The sequence below is a fragment of the Rattus norvegicus genome, chromosome 2, assembly GCF_036323735.1.
Source record: "Rattus norvegicus strain BN/NHsdMcwi chromosome 2, GRCr8, whole genome shotgun sequence".
Taxonomy (NCBI): domain Eukaryota; kingdom Metazoa; phylum Chordata; class Mammalia; order Rodentia; family Muridae; genus Rattus; species Rattus norvegicus.
This window is the reverse complement of record NC_086020.1, coordinates 212,759,646-212,782,628: the sequence shown is the minus strand read 5'-3', so window position 1 is coordinate 212,782,628 and position 22,983 is coordinate 212,759,646. Positions and strand designations below refer to the sequence as shown.

General features: G+C 37.4%; 1 protein-coding gene across 7 annotated transcripts in view; it reads right to left on the bottom strand.

The window, feature by feature from the left end:
• Positions 1-22,983, bottom strand: part of Arhgap29 (Rho GTPase activating protein 29) — a 72,085-nt gene that overhangs the window by 34,082 nt on the left and 15,020 nt on the right. For 3 of the 7 annotated variants that reach the window (XM_039102436.2, XM_006233240.5, XM_039102437.2), the window contains 2 exons: positions 7,767-8,003; positions 208-342 (listed from right to left, as the gene is read on the bottom strand). In XM_039102436.2, coding sequence (XP_038958364.1) covers positions 208-342; positions 7,767-7,971 — 340 coding nt within the window. In that variant the 5' untranslated portion in view covers positions 7,972-8,003. 7 annotated transcript variants of the gene reach the window in all.

The window sequence follows — 22,983 nt, the reverse complement described above, 5'->3', positions numbered from 1 at the left end:
TGGGCCATCCCTAACAGTTTTTATTTTTAAGAGAAGAAATCTTTATGTGTGATTTGGTGGGAATATTTATCAAAATATACAAAATTCTTTTTCAAATAAATCCTACAAACTCTGAGGAGGTGACTGCAGTCAGCGTCACTGGGCCCTTCTCACCCTCAGCGCCCCCCCCCCATACAGCGCCTGACCCCCCTGATAACCCTCCCTTACCTTTCACTTTCGAAGCGAGCGTTTCTGCAGCGTTCTGAAGGTCTACAGAATTGAGGTTCTGATGCTTACTCATTACAGACTTTAAAACATGAAGAAGTTCATCCAGACGGATATGAATGACTTCTTTAAAACAGTCTTTAAAAGAAAAACAAGAAAAATTAAAAATGGATTTCCAGTGCAAAATTCTAGAAATCTAAGCTACAAAGGCATGAAGATGCTTTGAGTAGAAAGCACTGGTCCCATGCTCTGTCCTGCACATGTTCAGTTCTGTTTTTACTACAATTACAAACCATTTCTTTCTTTCTTTCTTTCTTTCTTTCTTTCTTTCTTTCTTTCTTTCTTTTTTTTTTTTTTTAGCACTTTCAGAAAACTGTCACTTAATTCACTGAGGATTTCAGGACCCACATGGTGGTGGCAAGTCTGTAATTCACGTACATGGGAGGTGGAGCCAGAAATTAAGTGGGGTTCAAAATCAGCCTCAGCTAAGCAGCAAACCTCCCGCCAGCGCCAGCTACAAGGACGAAGTCAGGTGGTATCGAGGAACACCTTTAATCCCAGCATTGGGTGGCAGAGGCAGGCAGATCTCTAGTTCAAGGCCAGCCTGGTCCAGGACAACCACAGAGAAAAACCCTGTCTTGAAAAATCCAAAAAACAAACAACAAAAAACCAAAAACCAAAAACAAGCAAAATAAAACAAAAATTAAAACCTACAACCAGACTAGTGGGGTGGATTAGTGGGTAAAGGTGTTTGCTCTGAGAACCTAGCAACTTAACTCAATCTCTGGAATCTCTGTAAAGATAAAAGGGAAGAACTGACCCCCCAAAGTTGTCCTCCAGATAATTTCCATGAAATTAATGCATAATCTCAAATCATCATCATCACCATCCCCATCATCATCATCATCACTATCAGCAGCAGCAGCACAGGATTTCAAGGCTATCACAATGTGGCCAATTTAACATGACTTTTTCATTCCTCCCAGTCTAAACATGCTCTTCAGACTTCCCAAGGCAACTAAACAGGGCCAGTCCCATCTCATGTCTCTTAATATACATGGTAACAAACTCAAAATTCCTAAAAAAGTTAAGTTTCCACATTAGAATTGATTCTCTGCATTTCTTATTTGTTATTAGAAACCAATAACCCACATGTATATGTATAAGGAACATTATTGGATCTACATTTTAAAATTTTGGTTAAATTTACTTATAAGACACCCAAATCTTTCAGTGAATTTTTTTGCTTTTTACAAAATGTCAATTAGTTGTTAAGGATGAACAATTGGCTGAATAGTGAAGAACCCAGACTTCTACCTGCTCCAGCAAGTTACAGCAGCTGATTCTCAGCAGTGTCCACTTCTGGTTAGAATGCGGATCAGACTGCCTCTAACCTCTATAACTTTGTGACCACGTAACATCATTTGAGTCAAAATGTTTTTTATTGTAAAAAAAGAGGGTGCTAGCTGGGTGTGGTGGCACAGGCCTTTAACCCCAGCACTCAGGAGGCGGGGGTGGGGGGGAGGGTAGAGAGGGTAGATCACTGAGTCTGAGGTCAGCCTGGTCTACAGAGTTCTAATTTCATGTTCCACAATCTTATTAGATAGTTGTTTGTTTTTTAAACCACTATACAGATGATAATACAGAAACATACCAAATTTATTAGGTTTATTACACTGTGGAGACAAAATCTGAACCCAGAATACAATCCCAGAATTCATGCTCTATATCATGTTTAGTGACATAGCTTTAAAATAACAAAAATTGTAGACAGTTGTTTCATAATTATATCAATACTTTTTTTTACAAACAATGAAAGATAGTAACCATAAAGAAAAACTATCTTCAGGATAAAGAAACAAAAATATTCTCCCATCTCATTAACTATTCCCTTACTCACAGCCCTATCAAGAAAGAAATGTGAGGATGAGAGAACTCTCTGTTAAAGGGGATCCCAGGACAGCACCACTAGGAGAGGACAGAGACTTAGGATAGCAGCTCTTAAGCTGTTGGTCATGGCCCCTTTGGGAGCCTAATGATCCCGTCACAGGGCTCACCTAAGACCATCAGAAAACACAGATATTGGGGTTGGGGGTTTAGCTCAGTGGTAGAGCGCTTGCCTAACAAGCGCAAGGCCCTGGGTTCAGTCCCCAGCTCCAAAAAAAAAAAAAAAAAAAAAAAGAAAAGAAAAGAAAACACATATTTACATTACAAACCACAATAGTAGCAACATTACAGTTATGAAGTAGTAAATAATTTTGTGGTTGGGGGTCACCACAGTATGAGGACCTGTACTAAAGGACAGCAGTGTTAGGAAGGTTGATAGCTACTGCTTTAGGAGGAGAGGCCTAGCAGACACTGAGCGAGTGCCATGGAAGACAAGCGTGAGACTGCAGACCTTTTCCTCTGCTCTGCAGTTTGTGAGGTGATGGATGCAGTGAGCAACTTCTCCTTACCATGCACTCCTCCTGTTATCCTGTGCTGCAGCAGCACAGAGCACAAGCCCCGGCCGGCCGGGGCTGACGATGGCCAGTGTGAGTAAAAGCTTACTATACATAGCTGCAGGACAGACCCTGCTGAGGGTTTTGTTTTGCTTTCTTTTGTTTAAATACTGTAGAACATTCAGCAACTAGCAGCATAGATGGTTTACCAACTTCAACTTCCTTTATTACTACACAAGAAGCCCTTACAGATAGATACTGAAGTTGTTCCCAATCAACAAACTGAAAGGTAGTAACTAAGTTACTTAAGATACAGTTCATAAGACCTCAAATTGTACTCTAACTACTTCCAGTTCCCTATGATTTAATATACACTTCTGAAAGAGTCTACATAGCAACAAAAATCTACAGGGAAGACTAATCACAAAGATTCATAATAGGACATTAGCATTGCCTAATGATTAACTTCACCAGAAACTTCACAATTAGCAGGCATCCAACTGTCTGTTCAGGAATTGTTCAAAGAAAGTCTTATTACACCAAATGTTCTTTCCCTTACAGTACAGCTCCCTCCAATGATTTCCATGGAGAAATGCTCTCCTATCCCACCACACAAATGGCAACTTTTCAAAACTTCCAGCAGTTAAAATGGTTCCTTTAAGCTACACCAACTATCTCCCCTTCAAAAAAACCAAACTAAGTAAAATCAAACAGAACAACAGTGGCACAATTAGGGGAAGCAAGAAGCTAAGACGTCTACATGTGGTAGAAACCTGAGAAGACTCAGACTAGGAAAACCAGCCCAGGTTGCCACTTCTTTGAAATGGCATGCTGGACTTTTGGAACCTGTGTTCATCCTCAGTGTAAGAGAATTGATAAGAACATTTCCTTTTCCTTCCTCATAAGGTTGCTGTAAATATCAAGTAATAAACATGAAACTGCCTTTGTCTTAGAAACAAGAGCCTTACAAGTAAATTTATAAGCCATTCATACAAAATGTCTTTGAAGAGATACACTTCACAGAGATTTAGTAACAAATACTTATAGCCTGGTCCCACAATACCTTGGTTAATAAAAAAATAGTAAAGATTGAATTTCATTCTATTGTAAAATCAATATTAGTAAATAACTTGGAAATCAAATAAGAGTACATTGCATTAAAATATTTCTGCATCTGTCAACTTACGTGTACTATCTTAGTACTACAACTAAATACAAAGCAACTTTAAACTAGGCCACACTATAAATGTAATGCCTGTCTTTGATTTTACTACAGATGGAAATATAAGAAGTTTAGTTTTCTACAACAGCAATATAATATGCTAATGTTTGGGTGTTTCCCCATCAGTGTGACACACTGCATTTTACTGTATTGTTTCACCCATCAGTGCTGTTCACTTTCTGCTACATTCAACTTATCAAGTGAGAACAGATTAGCCAGCTCTACTTCTTGTTTCTCAGCCATTCACACAATACCTCAGTGTTTAAACTGCAAACACTTTGTGGAAATGCTTGAGTGAATACATGAAAAAATCACCGTGTTTTCCTTGATTAAAAAAAAAGAAAAACTGACCAATTTAAAAAATGGTTTTGTTAACTCAGCTTGACCAAAACAACAAAGGAAAAAGCAACAGAACTTAGAAGCAGCAAACCTCTACTTTTGCTAGGATGACTTCTGAATTCACAGGACAACTGTGAAGCCTGAGATACAACTTTTTTTTTTTTTAAACTAGCTACCTGGAACTCTAAAACTAGTAACAGCTGATTTAAAGCACTTATGGAGTTTTATATGTAAGAACTCATTTGATAAACGAAAACCCAGTGATGGGCGTGCTAACACCTCCTTGGTTCAGGATTACAGATAACCAGCAAGAAGCGGAATGAGGGCTGCTGCGTATGCTAGCTTGGCAGTCTGCAGCTGTTTTATGAGATAGACTCTTGTTACATAATAACCTTGAATTTGCCATCCTCCTGCCTCAGCCCCCCAAGTCCTAGACCCATAACTAGGTTCTGAATCTCTATGATAAACTGCCATGTGGTTAAAGAAGTTACAGATTAATGACAGATAGTCTGCAATATGTGATTTACATAATAAACTTGTATCTTTTATCTTTGGCTATTAAAAAAAAACAAAAACCAGAAAGGTAAAGGTAGGGGAGAGGGGAGAAAAGTGAAAGGGGAGTCTGGATACTTGTCATCTCTAGTACGCAGAGGCCCAGAAAGGAGACACTGAGCACCACAGTAAGACTTTCAAACAAAACAGCACAACACAACAAAACAAGAACTAGAACAAAGTAATGGTAAGCTCTGATTAAAATCCATTTAAAATTGTGTTATATAAATAAGAGGAAAGTTACAAGAATAATCATAACTCACAACCTGTTTTTCCATCAGATATATTTTATAATGTCATTCTATACTTTCAAACATGACGTAGCAAAAAACCTAGAAATTTTGTGCTGTGTTCCTTCTATATCACTAAAAGGTTTTAAATCCTCAGATTCCAGAGGTATGTTATAAAGGCGTTACTTTAAAATTCCTTCAGGAAATGCTGGAGATGGCTTGGCAGTTAGTAGTATTTGCTACTCTGCAGAGGACTTGGGCTTGGTTCCCAGCGCCTCCATCAAAACTGTTATTCCAGATCTAGGAGCATCCTATACCCCTTTCTGGCCTCTGTGAGCACTTGATATATGCAGTATACACACTGGCAAAACAACTTACACAAACAAAGTAAGTCTTTTATTTAATCTGTTATTTGGAAAGCAGAATAGATTATTCCTGCTGGGGGCAACCAAAAACCTTACATTACATATATTCTAATCCACGATTAAACATATAAATTAAAGTGAGTATCTTTAGCCCCTTAATGTAAGATACACAATTTATCCCTATAATTATTCATAATGTTCCTTAATGATACTAGATAGAAATCTCAAACTTAAAGTTTCACACCTACTACTTGTGTAAAACTACAGGGGACCTCACCTTGGCAATGAGCACTGGAGAAGACTCACCAAACTATCACTTACCCGAGGCAGAGTATGGATTCAGGCCTCAGATCTCTCTCTTTAAGGAGTTCATTTATTTGTAAATCAAGAGCCAGCTACAACACCTGCACCAGTGTGTGTGTGTGTGTAGGGGGAGGAAAGAGAATACATAAAATAAGACTATTTTCTATCTGTTAGAAATACAGAGGTCTTTGATAATCACTAGTTCTTCAACTACTAAAATTAGTTTCATAGTTCTACTTAGGAAACTTCAATGCAGAATATGTCATAAAACTCACAAAACATCAGTCTTGGGGAAAGAGGATACTCTGAAGCCTCTTCTTGCATGCTCCTTTTTGTGGGTGCACACATGCACATGTATGCTGTGTGTGGAGGCCTTAAGTTGAACTTAGCTATCTTCTTTGAACTCTTTCCACTTTGAGGGTATCTTACTGAACACAGCTTACCAGGGTTGTCCAGTCTGCCAACTTGTCCCTGATGCCTGGTCTTCACAGAAGGAATTACTCGTTGCCTCCCAGAGTCTGCCTGGCTTCTACATAGGTTCTGAGCATCCAACTCTAACTTTCATATTTGTAAGGCAAACACATTTTTGTTTATTTTTGGTTTTATTTCTTTTGAGACAGGATTTCTCTGTAGCCCTGGCTGGCCTTGAATTCAGAGATCTGCTTACCTCTGCCTCTTGAATGCTGGAACTAAAGAAGTGTGCCACTACCACTGGACTACATGAACCTTTTATTTCTCCTCTGTATGTTATAAGTACCTCTCTCTTTTCTCACTGAGGACCAGTGAGAATCTTCTTAGTCTCTGCATTATCTACTTACATATTAAAGCTCATAAATTTTTTAAGATAAATGGTAATACAACTTGTTCTAAAATATTTTAAATCTGTAAAAGGATAACTCTCTAAGACTTGAAAGCATATAAATTCCCCCCAAAAAGCAATAGAAATTCTAATACTATTCTTATTTATATTAACTAAAACTTAAATGAAAACATTAAATTATACTATACTCTACTATAGGCTGAGGTAAATACTTTATTACCTAAAAATATTATTTTAAATAGCCTTTAAAATTCAACCAGTAATGGACTATACATCAAAAAGAACAAAAATAACAACTTAAAAGTAACCCAGTTAAAAACAGGGCTTTATTATGAAGCCATACTTCTTTGAATAAAGGGCAGGTTTGTCATTTTGTTGAGATGTATTATGTGTTTTTAGTGTCTTTCTAGATTTACTGCCATTCAACCATCCATGGCTAGACTTCCAGGTGGAGCGATTAAAACAAACAGGACTATGAGTAACTTCTTTAATAGTCACACAATCTCAAAAAAACAAAAATACAATGAAAATTTTACTGAAATTTTGAACCTTCCATTTCAATGCAATTATTCTGGGAATTTCAATTTGAAAATTATAATTAGGTTAGAAAAAATTAGTATAAACATAAGATGTGGTATTAGGAAATGCTCAAACATATTTATTTAAATCTGATAAATGTCTACGAAGGCCGAGAGACCTCATAGAAACACCAGAGATCTTCTCTCTATGTCTAGAGATGTCACTGTGAACTGGCATTTATGACTAAATAGGAGGAGGTCTTTGAACCACTAATTGTCACTGCCATCAAACGTGGACATGAAAGTAACACTAATAGTTGAAATACTTAGTCTCTCTAACCATGTCAGAGGTGTGCATTTTGGATTAAATTTTGGCAAGAATATGAAAAGCAAATTTTAGACTAAAGTGTCAGCAAGGTAAATTACAAATGTTACAAATGTTACAAAATGTCTGCTTCTCACAGATCTGTACCAGGAGTGTTTAGATGTCAGTGTTCTCAAGTAAACCAATGTAAAATATACTCAACTCTGCTCAAAATACAAAACTAGTTTTTCTTTTGTGCCCTTGTTCTCTCACACTTAAGGCTTTTATTACATATTGTACTGTCATCTGATTACAAATACTCTTACATTGTAAGCATTTAACATTGGGGGAAAGTCATAAACTAAGTAGTGAAGAATGGCTTGTTCTTGTCACGGGACACACATTGATCCATAATTAGGCGCTTAAGTTTTACAAACTACCAGTAAGAACTGAGAAAAGGTGACAAACCTGAAAGAATAGCTTCTTTCAAATATAGTAACACATGGGAGAACTTCCTGATATCATTCACCAGCTCCTTGATGTATTCCGGATCAAAAATGGAGTTGGAACTTACGGACTTGAGCCCCATTTCAGAAGTTGTAATAGCGGCAGAGAGTTGGCCTGATGCCCAAACACGTTTTTTCTTTGCCTTTTTCTGTTTGTGAGCAATCATCCTCTCATTTAACAGTCAGAAAAACTGAAATCCTTAAGGGGACAAGAAACAAAAGAGAGGGGAAAATAGCATATCAGCCAAGAAATATCATACTCGGTTTCACAAACAGCCCCCAGCCCACTTCAGCATTCTAATTTTAGATAAGGAAACCTTGAGCTACTAATGACAGCAGCTGCCACCAAGTGTCTGCAGTTCTACAACTTTATGACAAGCAAACCCTGGGATGTGCAAGCTCCTACTGCTCTTTTCATTTCATGCTGAAATGCCTCCATCTTCCCAACTGAAAGCTAAAGCTCAAACCTTAATGCTAAAATTTGTGCTCATAACTACTTTAATTCTTTCGACAAAAACCTTTTTACTGTAAAGACAGTTCCATCACTTAGTAGACAGTCATATTTTTCCTTCGCAGAATTGTCTTCAAAACTATAGATGAACTACATTGAGAGAAGTATCTTCAAAACCTTCCTCTACCACTTACTTAAGTGTTAATCCATCTCTTCACTGTGATATGCTCATTCAAGGGACACACACTGACCACACCTACAGCAGAGATTACTGTCAGAGTTAGATGAGGCAATGATACACAAGTGTCCATTCAGCACATCAGTCCAAATTAAGAGTAATTTCCTGAGAATGCACATACATGCACACATGTCTAGCTTATCCAAACCTGTCCAGAATATTTCTTTGTTGAAAGAATCTCTTAAGAATGTCTAGTAATCTCACATACCTTGACTGGACAAATAAATAATTTGATTATAAGAGCAATACTTTGTAATTTCAGGATGATATAGTAAAAGGACAATACTTGGCATAAGAAAAACTTGTATTTTTATCTCAGCTCTATTATTCTCCAATGTGTAATCTATATAACTAATTTACAGGCTTACATGAAGATTAAAAGAGATCACAAAATAAAAAGGGTTTTCTGTTAAGACATCTAATTCTGATCTACTGGAATTCAATTGTTTTGTCTTTTTACCTTTAATTGTTCTAAAACTGAAAGTCCTTATTTTGGTTGTATCTCTTGAAATCAGAAAAGAAACAACAGAGGAGGACCAAGCAGTGGTGACATATGCCTTTAATCCTATCACTCCTCAAACAGAAGCAGAATATCTCTGTGAGTTTAAGGCCAGCCTGGATCACATGTTAAATCCCAGGATAGCCTTGACTATGTAGAAAGACTTTGTCTTATTAAAAAACAAACAATATTAGGGCAGTGGTGGCGCACGCCTTTAATCCCAGCACTTTGGAGGCAGAGGCAGGTGGATCTCTAAGTTTGAGGCCAGCCTGGTTTACAGAGTGAATTCCATAACAGCCAGAGTTACACAGAGAAACCCTGACTAGATAAACCAAAAGAAGGGAGTGGGGGTGGTGGAGAATTAGCACGAACATCATTAAACATTTCCCAAATAGGCTATGAGTATTTGGGTACTTTCACAATGACAGAACCAAGGACCTCCATGAAATCTATAACAGAAAGCTTCTTGTAATAATAACTTTGTTGTATGTAAGAGACACTTTATTCATACCACACATGGCATAAAGATTTTTGGTTCCCAACTACAATTCTCTACTATATCATTCTTACTTTACTGCTACCATACTAATGAACTACCACCACTTTCTGTTCAGCTACTACATTAATTTCTTAAGGATTTAGTTACTACCATTTATGTGTCATGAACTCTAAAACATATGCTCCTAGTGTTCCTTTTTCACTCAATACTTTCCCAAAGGACAGAGGTAAATGGAAGGTTCATGAAGTTCAAAATGGTGGTGGCATCCCAGCTGCCTCTACAAAGAAATCTGGACTCACATTTCATCACACACACCCTTTTCATTTTCAGACTTTTCCTCTTTCTTTTTTTCCTTTTCTTTCTTTTCTCTTACTGCAACCTACAGCACAAAGTAATTATACACCATGACTAATATACACATTGAGTATGTCATTTTTGTGTATAGTGCAGGTACAGATGCATTTGGGTTTCATAAAACACATAACCTAAGGACCTGTGATATACTTACATATTTTCTTATTCTAGCTCATTTTGTTTTATATTAGTATTATTTACTTTCAGTTATGTGTGTGTCTATGTGTATGTATATACCTATGAGTGCAGATGCCCCAGGAGGCCAGAGAAGCTGCCTGGATCCCCATGGAGCAGGAGTAATAGGCAGTGCTAAGCTACCTGGCACGAATATTAGAAACCAAACTTAGTTCTACAAGAGCAGCGCGTGTTCTTAGCCCTGAGCTATCTCTCTAGCACCTAGTTCATCTCTTAAAATGCTAGTGGCAGCTCACTGAACTGGCTTTGCATATGGTTCTACCCCTTGAAAAGGATGGCTTTGCTGACGGTCCTGGCTACTACATGAGGGTTCACATGTTTGAACACTCCTTCCTCCTTGATTTACTTACTCTGTCAGCTCAAAATCACCCTCTTAAAGAAATCTTTCTGGTGGGGTGCATACCTTTAATCCTAACACTCAGGAGGCAAAGGCAGGTGGTTCTCTGAGTTCTAGCCCGGCTGGGTCTACAGAGCAAGTTCTAAGTCAGCCAGGGGTATGCAGAGAAACCGGTCTAGAAAAGAAAAGAAAAGAAAAGAAAAGAAAAGAAAAGAAAAGAAAAGAGAAAGGAAAAAAAGAAAAGAAAAGAAAAGAAAAGGAGAGAGGAGGGGAGGGGAGAGGGGAGGAGAGGGAGAGGGGAGGGGAGGAGAGGAAGCAGACAGAAAGAGAGAGAGAGGGAGGAAGGGAGGGAGGGAGGGAGGGGGAGAGAGATCTAGAGATCTTCCTGTGCCACTGGCATCCCTTTATCACCACCACCATCAAACCAGAGCAGAATCTCCAATAGTCCTCCTGTAGTATCTAAAATTTTCACTTTGTATTTACTATAGTTCAAATATAGAGTCTTAAACTATGAATCCCTGTCCAGATCTTGACAACAAGACCATGACCACTTGCTGACCTTAGTTTTTGCTTATATCACAGTAAGCATGTAAAGGACAGCCTACTTGAAACTACCTGCGGAGCTGGAGAGATGGCTCAGCGGTTAAGAGCACTGACTGCTCTTTCCAGAGGTCCTGAGTTCAAATCCCAGCAACCACATGGTGGCTCACAACCATCTGTAATGGGATCTGGTGTCCTCTTCTGGTGCATCTCAAAACAGCTATACTCTACTCATATAAGTAAAAATTAATAAAAAAATATTTAAAAAAAATAAAAAAAAAGAAACTATCTGCAAAATGAATGACTTAGCAAGGTTAATAATGAATGGACTTGTAAGTTTACTCCGACAACTTTTATAAAAACATAAAAATAACTCTAGGATGCAATATTTTGTAGAAAAATTGCTTAAATATCTATCTCTACAATATTCTCAAAAATAAGCATATGAAATAATGAAAATCAAAATTATATTTCTTTTATCTTGTTTTGTTTTTTGAAGACAGGGTTACTCTGTATAACCCTGGCTGTCCTAGAACTCAACTCTGTAGACGAGGCTGGCCTCAAACTCTGCCTGCCTCTGCCTCGGCACTGGGATTAAGGGCGTGTGCAGCAGAGCCTGGAGTTGTATTCTATGATCACTTAGGCTATGTAGACATGGAGGCATCTTACCTTTTTTTTTTTTTTTTTTTTTTTGGTTCTTTTTTTTCGGAGCTGGGGACCGAACCCAGGGCCTTGCGCTTCCTAGGCAAGCGCTCTACCACTGAGCTAAATCCCCAACCCCGCTTCTTACCATTTAATAGTTTAAGAGATTCATTTAGGCAATGTCTTTTGTTGATTTCAAATTATTTAAGAATATACTTTTTATATTTAAACTAACTTACAACCTCAAATTATCCCTTATAATCTCCAAAAAGAACAGGACAACTTTTGGTCATTAATATTAAAGTATCCCCTTCAACTAACAAAAATAAATAAAATACTCAAGTACCTTGTTTGGGCAGATCTTTTATGTATCACCGAGGTTATTAATTAGCCTATCAAACCCTATCACTTTTGCAGTTTACATAATAAAGCCTTTCTGTTGTTTACGGCACCTTTAAATTTAGTAAACTAGACACAGTTATAGTCACTGATAAAGATGATCTCAAAAATTAAAAGATTAAGTTTAAAATCAACTCACGAGTAAAAAAACTGAATAATTTGCGTCAAATAAGCAATTCGAAGTTGTAAACCCTGTTTCAAAAATATTTCTGATTTTTAGACAAGACTTAGAAATCCTTTTAACATACCAATGAACACAGAGGGAAAAGGTATGAAATAGGCATTATGCTAAATGTACTTATTTTTAGAACATTTTTACAATTTTTCTCACATTTAAAACTTTTAAAGGAGCAACATTATAATTGAAAAGATGTTTAAAATTAAAATCACACTTTCTAATTGAACTATGACAATGAGAAAGTCTGGACAATATGCACTTTGCAAGGTCCTGTACATTACTTTCCCATGCGCCAAAATAAGTATTCTCTGCTTAGTGGTGATATAAAGTATAGTTAATAACAGATTGAAACTGGTAATTTAATTAAATTAGATAGTGATGCATGGAAAGCACTTAGCATAGTGCCTGGCTTGAAGACTCAGTAATTGTGAGCTATTATTACTAGGCACTTTATTGTGGGAAATTGTTTTTAAGCATATTTAAATAATAAACAAGCTGTGGCTTCCTAAGTCTGTGGGTTGTAAACAAGAAATATAGGACTGGAAACAGTTCCAGAAGCTTAACTGATTTCATGGAAACCTAGAATCTGCTTCCAAGTGAAGTTTGAACTGTGTAAACAGACTGTTGAGTGAAATATTTGTGAAACTAATTCTCATCTTTTCCAACTCTAAGCCATAAATATTAAAAATTGTATTATCTATGTCTTAAGGAATTTAATAGAAAGTAGAAAATGAATATACAAAGACAACTCTAAGCTCTAACTCATATGTGCTTTACAAATGAGGGCTCAAAGCTCAGTGGAAAAGTGCTTGCTGCCTGGCAAGGGGCCCTCGGTCTAACAAACAGTAGGGGAAAAAAAAATGTTCAGACAGATTTCCTAAACTCCCAAATGGTGATTTTTTTTTTACAAGACTTCAGCAGTTTGTGTCAATCAAAGGTCCCCTCTCACATTCCATAATGTATAAGACAGAAGCAGAGAGCTAACTGGAACGCAAAACTGCCCAAAATATCTGCACTTTAGTTCTTACTACTTATATTTCAAAATTGCATAATTTCGAAATCTGTTATTTCAGCATAATTTCTGAGTTTGTGAGAATCTATTAAAAGACACTGGAAAAAAAAACACACAGGAATCAAGTGTAAAGGTCTTTAATTACACTTTTAAAAAACACTCTACAAAAACAGAACGGGAACATGGCAGGAACAGCTTTACCCTTAACAATTTCTAAAGTAAGATATACAACACACATTTCATTCCTGTGCAGTCTGAACCCAGCATGATAACTAAAAAAATGAAAAAAATAAAAATAAAAAGGAGGGAGAGAAAAAGCTGCCCTGCCTCCCATCCCACGCCTCCAGAATGTCTAGCATTCCTGGCAAGGAGGGCTCTCCTCTGAGCAGCCAAAACCACCCAATGCCAAAGTGCACGTTCCCTATGCCTGACTTCATACATTCAGAGGAAAGGAGAAACAAAAAAGGACAACCAACATTGATAGTGTCAGACAAAGGATACAACTGGCAAGAGATAGTCACAGAAGCCTTAACAGGTAACAATCCAGTCTCCAAAAAGGTGTTTGGTGAGTTATCTCTCAAAGGTGAAAAACTGATAAGGAGAGACTATCATCAGCCACTAGAATTCTACCTTCAAAATTCTCATTCTTGAGCACATGTATCCAATCCATAAATGTTTAAAAATTAAACATCAAACCTCCAAACATATTCAAAACAGAATGAGAACACACCATGACACTGAGAAGTGCTCAAACAAAAATATCTTCTAAACACAAAACATAGAAGACAACAATACGCAGGCTGGAGCTCCTAAAATACCTTAGGGCTGAGCACCCTACCTGGAGTGAGAGTTGCAGGCGGGGTTGGCGGGAGCACACTGCTCAAGAACAAGAGCGCGGATTCTGAGGCAAGGGCGCCTAGGTTTAAGCCTTCATACTGTCAATTACTACTTTGGGCAGATTTTTAACCTCAGCTTTCCTGTGTGAGAAATGAGTTCAAGGGTCATGGACCTGTCCTGAGAATTAAAGGAGTTACAAAGTGTGAAGTTTCAATACACGGTAGGTAAGTATGAGCTAACTACTTGGAAATACCATCTGCTCACCCCTGCAGGTCGGTACTCACAGTCCGTCCGGTCCCAAGCTCAGCAAGGACTATGAGCACCGATATCTAGTCACATATTCGGACCCAGATTCGAAAGCAACTCAGGGGAACCCCAACTCAACAGCCTCGGTGGGAACGAGCACCACCACCCTCACTCACCGTGGGGCTCCATCCTGTATCCCCCGTGCCGACTCCAGATGAACACCCACAGCCCGGGACGGGCGGCTGGTGCCGCCTAGGGCTCAAACTTGTTGCCTCCATCCCCCATGCCGGGCCAAGCCAGCACTGCTGTGAGGCAGCTGCAGCAAAGGTGCTCCGCCCTGGCCCACCCCTGTCCCGCCCCAGCCCGCCCCCTGGAGCTCATCGTATTGGCTCAAACTTGCAGGGGCGGGACAGCAGCACAGAGAAGGCAGAGTTGTTCAGGGTGTGGTAGTCTGTAGGCAGCTGCTGGGTTGACAGGGTCTCCACACAGAAGACAGTGTTAGGAAAAGTCACTACTTAGGAAAAGTCACCTGAGAACTGGATTTGGCAAACAGGAGTTCTTGAATGAAGAATCTGTATTTCCTGGACCACTTTCACCTTCTGTCGCCAAACCCCAGGAGTTATAAGAGCAGAAGACGAAGGCTCCACTCAGGTAACATGCAACAAGGCCGAGCCCAACACCTTTCCAAAAGAATGAACTACACCAAAACAAGACAACCATTCAGCCCCGTATAAATGGCAGAATTTTCCACGAAGACCCGTGTTTGGTCAACTGCCTTTCTCAAACTCAACTCAGGAAGAAAGGATATGAAGGGACGATTAAAAAAGCAGTAGGGCCCTCAAAATACAAGGGCTCTTGAATTCAACACACAGAAAGCTTAGATAGAGAAAACATGGGAAGTATGCCTGTGGGAACAGTACAGAGACAGAAAAAATGGGAGGAAAAGGATCCAGGGTAGTGTGAGGGGAGGTGGGAAGGAAACGTGGGTGTAGATTTACTGCAGCAAACACCAAGGGAGAAACAAAGAAAGAAGAAAGAAGAGAATGGGACCCAAGGAGACCAGAAAATAAGACATAAATAGGGCCAACAAGTGAGGCATTGAGTCAGGAGACGATTCTGAAAACTAGACACTTAAATCCTCTAATTATCACAAAAACAGCCCCTTTAGTGTAACCTGAAAGGATAAATATGGAATTGCTTGGTTACTTTAGCTCTAGAGTAGACTTTTTTTAAGATTCACACAAATGTACCCCTTCTCTACCCTCCAACACAAAATACCAAATTTGTGCTCCAAAAATTCAGGAACCTCAAAAACCAAACTACCTTTCAATTGCATTGGGAAAAAAAATGTAATAAAGAATAAAGGGTCCAAGAGTAGGATTACAGTTAAAAGCACATATCTGGGGGAAATGGTAACAAGTGGCTCCATCTGCTCCACCTGGTTCTTAGCTGCTCTGTAAGTCTATTTAAAAATATGTATCAATTCTCTCTTTACGTATCTGCCATTACACTTAATAAGGAAAACTGTGAGTTGAAGTTGGAGGCACATTTCTATAAACCTACAATTTAGGAGATGGAGACAGATGGATCAAGATTCCAAAGCCAGTGTCTGCTACCCAGTGAGTTCCAGGCCACTTAGGCTAAACGAGAGCCTATCTCACTGAGCTCTCACCCACCACTGATCACCCCCACCCAACCAACAAAAACGATTGTGTTCTGATGAAAATGGATCTGATTATGTCAGTGAACAGTAAGAACAAGTAATTGGTAGAGAGAAAGGGGCATGAAGAGCTGGGAGAGAGACAAAGAGAAGTATAAGGAGAAAGACCACTATGGAGAGGAAGGTGAGGAAAGACACAGATCATGAAAAAATGAGAAGGACTTAGAGATAAAAGGCTACAGCAGAAGGACTACTTACTGCTAGGGGGAGTAGAGGAATACCTCAATGTAAACAGAGTTCTGGAGAAAGTGAAGCCAATTGGCCTCTGAACAAAGGTAAGTTGAGAACAGAGGCTCCTTGCTTACTTAGCTCCACATTTTTTTCTACAGATTTAATTGTTTAAAATGTACTCAATAATGCTTTAAATATAACTATATCAAAATTGAAAGCAATAATATTGAAGGCATGTAAAAAACATTCCTTAGGGCTGGAGAGATGGCTCAGCGGTTAAGAGCACTGACTGCTCTTCCTAGAGGTCCTGAGTTCAATTCCCAGCAACCACATGGTGGCTCACAAACATCTGTAATGGGGTCTGGTGCCCTCTTCCGGTGTGTCTGAAGACAGCTGCAGTGTACTCATATACATAAAATAAATAAATCTTTAAAAAAGAGAGAGAGAGATTCCCTTTAACACCACAGCAAGAGAAGAATACACCATGAACAACCCATGAAACCACTGGCTACTCGAAACTGCAGGACACAAACAGGAGAAGAAAGGATTCTGAAGGTCAGGAAGGAACGTGTCAAGAGAAGAAAGTGTTTGGCTCCATCTGCTCCGAGTGGCTCCTAACAGATCTGACTCTAACCCTCCTACCCATATCCAAACAGCCAACTCCTGTCCACAGAATCTGAACAGAACAGATCAATGAATAGGAGATGCTTAAAGTCTAAGGAGGGCTGTTTATGGGAAGTTTTGGTCTTACAATCTCAATCCTTCGATTGTCTAAAAACATAGTAGCTACCATTCTTCATACAAAGGATGGTATTTGCAAATATTCACAAAAATAAGTTCATTTTTAAATTAAAAGAACTCAAATATCTCCTGATTTATATTTTAAAGTAAGTTTATATGGCACAAATAAATTTAACTATGAAAAGCACAATACTGAAGTAAATAATCTTTGTACCTAAAATTACTGGTTTATAATAAAATTATAAAGCCTTCCCCTCAAAAGTAAAAGTCATTTTGGATCTATTGTAGAAATCCAACATCTCAAATTGTTCAACAAGCTGCAGAAAAACATTTCTGGAAACTACCTACAACTAAAAAGAAAGAACCAGCCGAAAGTGGGGGTGGGGGTGGGTGGCAGCCACACACATCTTTAATCCCAGCACATGAGAGGCAGGAAGCAGAGGCAGGCAGATCTCTGTGAGTTCAAAGCCAACGTGGTCTACAGAGCGAGCTCTAGGACAGCCAGGAGTGCACAGAGAAACCATGTCATGAAAAACAAAACAAAACAATTAGCCGTGTTTCTACTATGTTCTGTTGTGATTGCTTCTTCCATTTCCCTTTTAAATGGTAACCTGTACTCACTTTATGTTACCCATGAATCATTCATCCTACACAGCATGAATTTACAAACTTTATACATTCTCCTTAAAATGTCTATGGTACCAGACTGAATAATTATATTCTTATCTGTAGTATTGCTAATTTTTTTAAGCAGATGTTTACATATCCTTGAAGCAGGCTGTGTGGGTTAGGCAGCCTGTATTTTTCACAGCAGAACATGGTCCTAAAAGCATTTGACATCTGGAGTCATTTCTGGTTGTCACAATTGAGGAAGGGGTTCTACTGACATCTAGTGGGTAAAGGCCATGGGCATGCTAAATGCCTTCATGCACAAGATAGTCCACTCTTTAAGAATTAGTCAGCCTCAAAAGGTCAAGATACCTTACTCTAGATTTAACTACTTTATACTTTATAAGCTGTAAGACAGAAAATACATCAAATTTTATTTCAGTACACCCTCAGCAAAACCTGGATTGTGACAACAATTTTTTTCAACAAAAAAGTATATGAGAACATTTTTTTTTAAATGTCTAGATTTAAGCCTTAAAAGAAGATAGTGCTGCATGCAGGTATACCCATGAGTTCGAGGCCATCCTGATTTGCCAAGGGAGACACTATTTCAATAGAAAAGAAATCATTAAAAGAATAAAGTGCAGGAATAAATAACAACAGATTTGTTCATTCATTGTATTTTTAAAAAAACCTAGAGAAGTGTGTATATGTGGGGGGTATAGATAGATACTGTTTTCAAATGTTAGATTACACAAAGCAAGGAACAGTAGTATTTGAAACATGGAATCTCAAACCAATGAAATAAACTACAATCTCTGAACTTTCAATGAAGTAAACTCTATGATCTCCCAACTTTTATTTTATTTATCTATTTACCTACTTACTTATTTATTTTTTGATTTTTCGAGACAAGGTTTCTCTGTGTACTTCAGCTGTTCTAGAACTTGCTTTATTGACCAGGCTGGCTTCAAACTTAAAGAGATCTGCCTGCTCCTGGTCCCAAGCACTAGAATTCAAGGTGTGTGCCTACCCACCCATCTTCTCATAACTCCACAGTATCCCAGCTTTCGCCAAATGGCACTTTCTAGACCAAAGTAAAAGAAGAGAGAAGCCAGGCAGGATATGGAGCTCTTGCTGAACTGAGGAGAAAAAGAGATCCTACCTAGTTCCAGGGGGTAGCACAGATCTTTGAAGGATTGCCAGGGGTGAAAAAAAAAATGGGCTTGCAGAGGGAACCCCTCAATTGTTTCTGAATACTAAGATGTGCACTCAGGGAAAAACTCAAAAGGGTTCAAAGAATTTAAAGGGAGCTGGGGATCTGGGTTTCCTCAATGCCTGGAGAAGGACACACTGAACACTCAAGGGAAGATCCTGGAAGGCCATGCCTTGTAGCTCATTACTCAGTCCTAACGAAACATCAAAACAAGCATATTTTTAAAAATCTTTTCCTTTAATGAAACAACAAAACAAGCATATTTTAAAAAATCTTTTCCTTAAAACGTATTATGTTGTAGCATTTACAGTAAATGAAGAAGTAAAATAAATGGTAATGCTGTAAAGAAGGGAAATGAAATTTTACACTGAGTCATTATGTGTGAAATAACAGTTGACTTGAGGTGTAAGTTAAAAAAGTATTAAAGTCTCTGGAGGTGTAACTAATAAGCTAATAGCTATCATAAACAGAAGTTTAAAAATTAATCCAAAAGAAAGTAAGATAAGAAAAAGAAACCATTAGCGAGTGGGACAAATAAAAAGCAGCAATCGGTAGCAACATTAAGTGTACTCTATATACCCCAGAAAAAGCCAGATGTAGGCCAGAATCATAGCTTCCTACCAAAATAGTAATCTACCATGCATGAGACCAGAGAGGATGCAAACTAAAGTACCTGGGAGAGGTGAGTTATATTCTCAAATTAAGGAAAATAGCAAGATCTAATGCCAACAAAACAGATTTGAAATACAGAGACATATAATTGAAAGAAAAAAACCAAAAGATACAACATCTAAATATTAACCACAAGAAAACACAAGTAGGTCTATGACACCAGACAAGAAAGTCTACCAAACATAAAATGTTGTATTTAATGATTAAATGATTATAAAAGGCAATTTCATCATAAAGCTGTAACAATCCTAAAAGAATATGTACCTACGATAACAACTAAGATACATGAGACAAATCCTGACAGCATTGCTAGTTAAAGATTTCAGTACTCTTCTCTCAGTAGCAAAAAAGTAAAACAAAAACTATTAGGGCTATCAAGATCTGAAAATAAAACAAAACAATGTTAACAAATTTGACAAGACAGACTTTTACAGAAAACTCTACTGCTAAATAGCAGAATACACATTCTTTTCAAATGTACTAGAACAATCACTGAGATAGCCATGTCTGAGATAATACAACTAGTGCCAGTGAGTAACTGAAATAACGCAATATCAGCTTTCTGACCTAGATAAGATTAACTGTGAAATCTATAGCATAAAGGTATATGTGAAATCTCAAGATATTTGTTAGTTACAAAACATGAAAGGCCAAATTTCCACATGCTATGAAGACTACAAGGTAAAAACTATGGCTAGAGAAATATACAGTTTGGGATGCTTTATTTTCAAGAGACTAAAATCAGTCACACCAGCTTCTACTTTAAGAACTTAGAAAAAAAAAGAGTAAATTAAAATCAAAGTAAGTCAAAAGAAATAATAAGAACAAAAATTAGCCTGGTGGTGGTGGCATATGCCTTTAATCCCAGCACTTGGGAAGCAGAGGCAGGTGGATCTCTGAGTTCAAGGCCAGCCTGGTCTACAGAGAGAGTTCTGAGCTACACAGAGAAGTCCTGCCTAGAAAAAAAGTAAATAACAACAACAACAACAACAACAACAACAATAGCAAAGTAAGTGAAGAAAATAATGTAGAAAATATAAACAAAAGCTAGTTATTTGAAAAGATTAATTAAGCTGATAATTATCTGGCTAAACCAAGAAATAAAGACAAAAGTAATTAACATAAGCTGCTAATATCAGTGAAAGAAGAAACATCATGACAAACCCAACAGATATTAAAGTGATACAAAGGAATTTTACAGTCACTTTAAATTGAACAACTCCAAAAAAACCTAGATGAGAAACAAAATCGAAGTAGGCTTATAAATGTTAAAAAATTGAATTCATAATTTAAAACTTCCTGGAACAAAAATTGTAAATTTAATAGGTTTTAATGATAAAAAAGTCCACTGAACCAGAAAAAAATATATATGTATGTGTATATAATATAATATAATATAATATAATATGATATATATTATTACACACACCCAAAATAGAAGTAAAAATCTTCTTAAATCTTTTTGAGGCAGTATTTCCAATATTAAAACCAAACAATGATACTACAATAAAATTACAGATCAAATATCTTGAATGTAGTATTTACACATAAAATAGAATAATATCAGTCAAAACGAACTTGTTCCAGGAATTTAAATTTAACACTCATTAGAACTTGTGACCATTTCAAAAGATTCAGAAAAAGTAACAAAATTCCTTGCCCATTCATGATCATGATAAGGTTATCAAAGTTAAAATAGAAGAGAATTTCTTCAACTCGATAAAAGGCATTTTATTAAAAACCTACAACCACCCTCATAGTTAATGCTTAAAATACCATTGTTAATGTTGTTAATGAAAATTTATAGTAAAAACTTGCATTCAGATTAAAAGAGAAGTAAACTACTTTACTCAGGGATGACAAGTTTGTATACTAAAAAAACCCTGAAGAATTTATAAGCTACTACACTTAATAGAACAAGATCAGAAGTTAATAAATACACTCAATCAACTTTATAAAGCAACAGTTGAATAATGAAAATTTAAAGACCAATTGCATTCATAATATCATCCAAAAAAAAAAAAAAAAAAAAAACCAAGACATTTCAGGGGTAAGCTTAACAAAATGCGCCTTAAACAGGAAACCCATAAACTACTACTGCAGGCTGGAGAGAGCTCAGCAGTGAAGAAAATGTGTGTATTGTTCTTGTAGACACCCAAGTTTGGTTCCCAGCACCTACAGCCAGTGACTTAACAACTGCTTCCAACTCCACCTCCAGGAGACCTGATGTTCTCTAGCCTCTGCAAGTACCAAACATGTGCACATAAACAACACACATACGAATAACTTAAAATAAATATTAAAACAGAAACACCACTGCAAAGAAATCAAATAACTGGTAATAATAATAATAATAATAATAATAATAATAATAATAATATAGCACTTTCCTGAATAAGACTCAAATTGTTTTAAAAAAAAAAGCCTTCATACTGTAGTCTAGCACTAGTCCAGTTTTAAAGATCAACTTGCAATGGCTTAAAATCACCTGGGAAGAGTCTCAAGTAATCTACATCGAGTTTATCAGGGTTTGTCTATGGACGTTTCTATAAAAGCCTGTCTTGACAGTTAATTGTTCTGGGAAGATCCTGCTCACTGCAGGCACCACCATTCCCTGGGCAGGCAGGGAATCCTGAACCCTCTAGGACAGGAGAAAGCTGGAGTAAAGTGGCAGGCAGAAGCAAGCAAGGATCTGTTCAGTTTTCTGCTCTTGACTATGGATGTCATGTGACTAGTAGCTACCTTGCTTTCCTCTCAATGATAGAATGTAATTTGGAATTGTAAGTAAAGTAAACCCTTTCCTAAGTTGCTTTTGGTCAAGGTTTTATTAGAAAATCAGAAATGAAACTAGAGAATACAGCAATCACTTTGTAGCCGACTCCAGTCTTGAACTCATGGCAATTCTTCTACCTCAAATCATATGGTTTCAAAGAATTGCCGTGAACCTTTTTTTCTCCTTTAAAAAAATATTTTTTTAAATTTTTTTGCAGAAATTTCCAAGCTTAGATCTCCCTCTGTCCCCCTCTTTGAGCTAGGTCTCACTAACTATCTCTAGGTGTCCTAGAACTCACTATGTAGACTAGGTTGGCTTCAAATTCACAGGGCTCCACCTGCCTCTGCCTCACAAGTGCTGGGATTACACTCGGCCTGAGCTTAAATTTTGTATTAAAATGTAAGTATATGAAACAACCAAAATAACTTGGTTTTTTTTTAAAATTGGACTTAGGACTGCTTTACTTCAAGATTTACTATTCAACTACAAGAATCAAGATAGTGTGGTTTCTGGCCAAGTGATTCATATACCAGCAGGACAGACTCCAAAAGTAAAACCAAATATATAGATTACCTGAGCTTTCACAGAAAGAAAGCTAGTCTTTCAAGAAGTACTTGATACCCATACACAAGGAAAAGACTATCAACCCTTAGTTCCCAGTATAGCAATTTACTAGAAAGGTAAACACAGAAAAAAGCATAATATGAACATAGAATCTAAAACACCACTTCTTCAAATTTAGGGGAAAAGAAGCAGATGCCTATATTTTTAAGGTTATTCTTAGGATTACAACCACATTTATGTATTATATATAATTTCTTTTCACAGAAACAGTGTTAAGCAGTTGAGT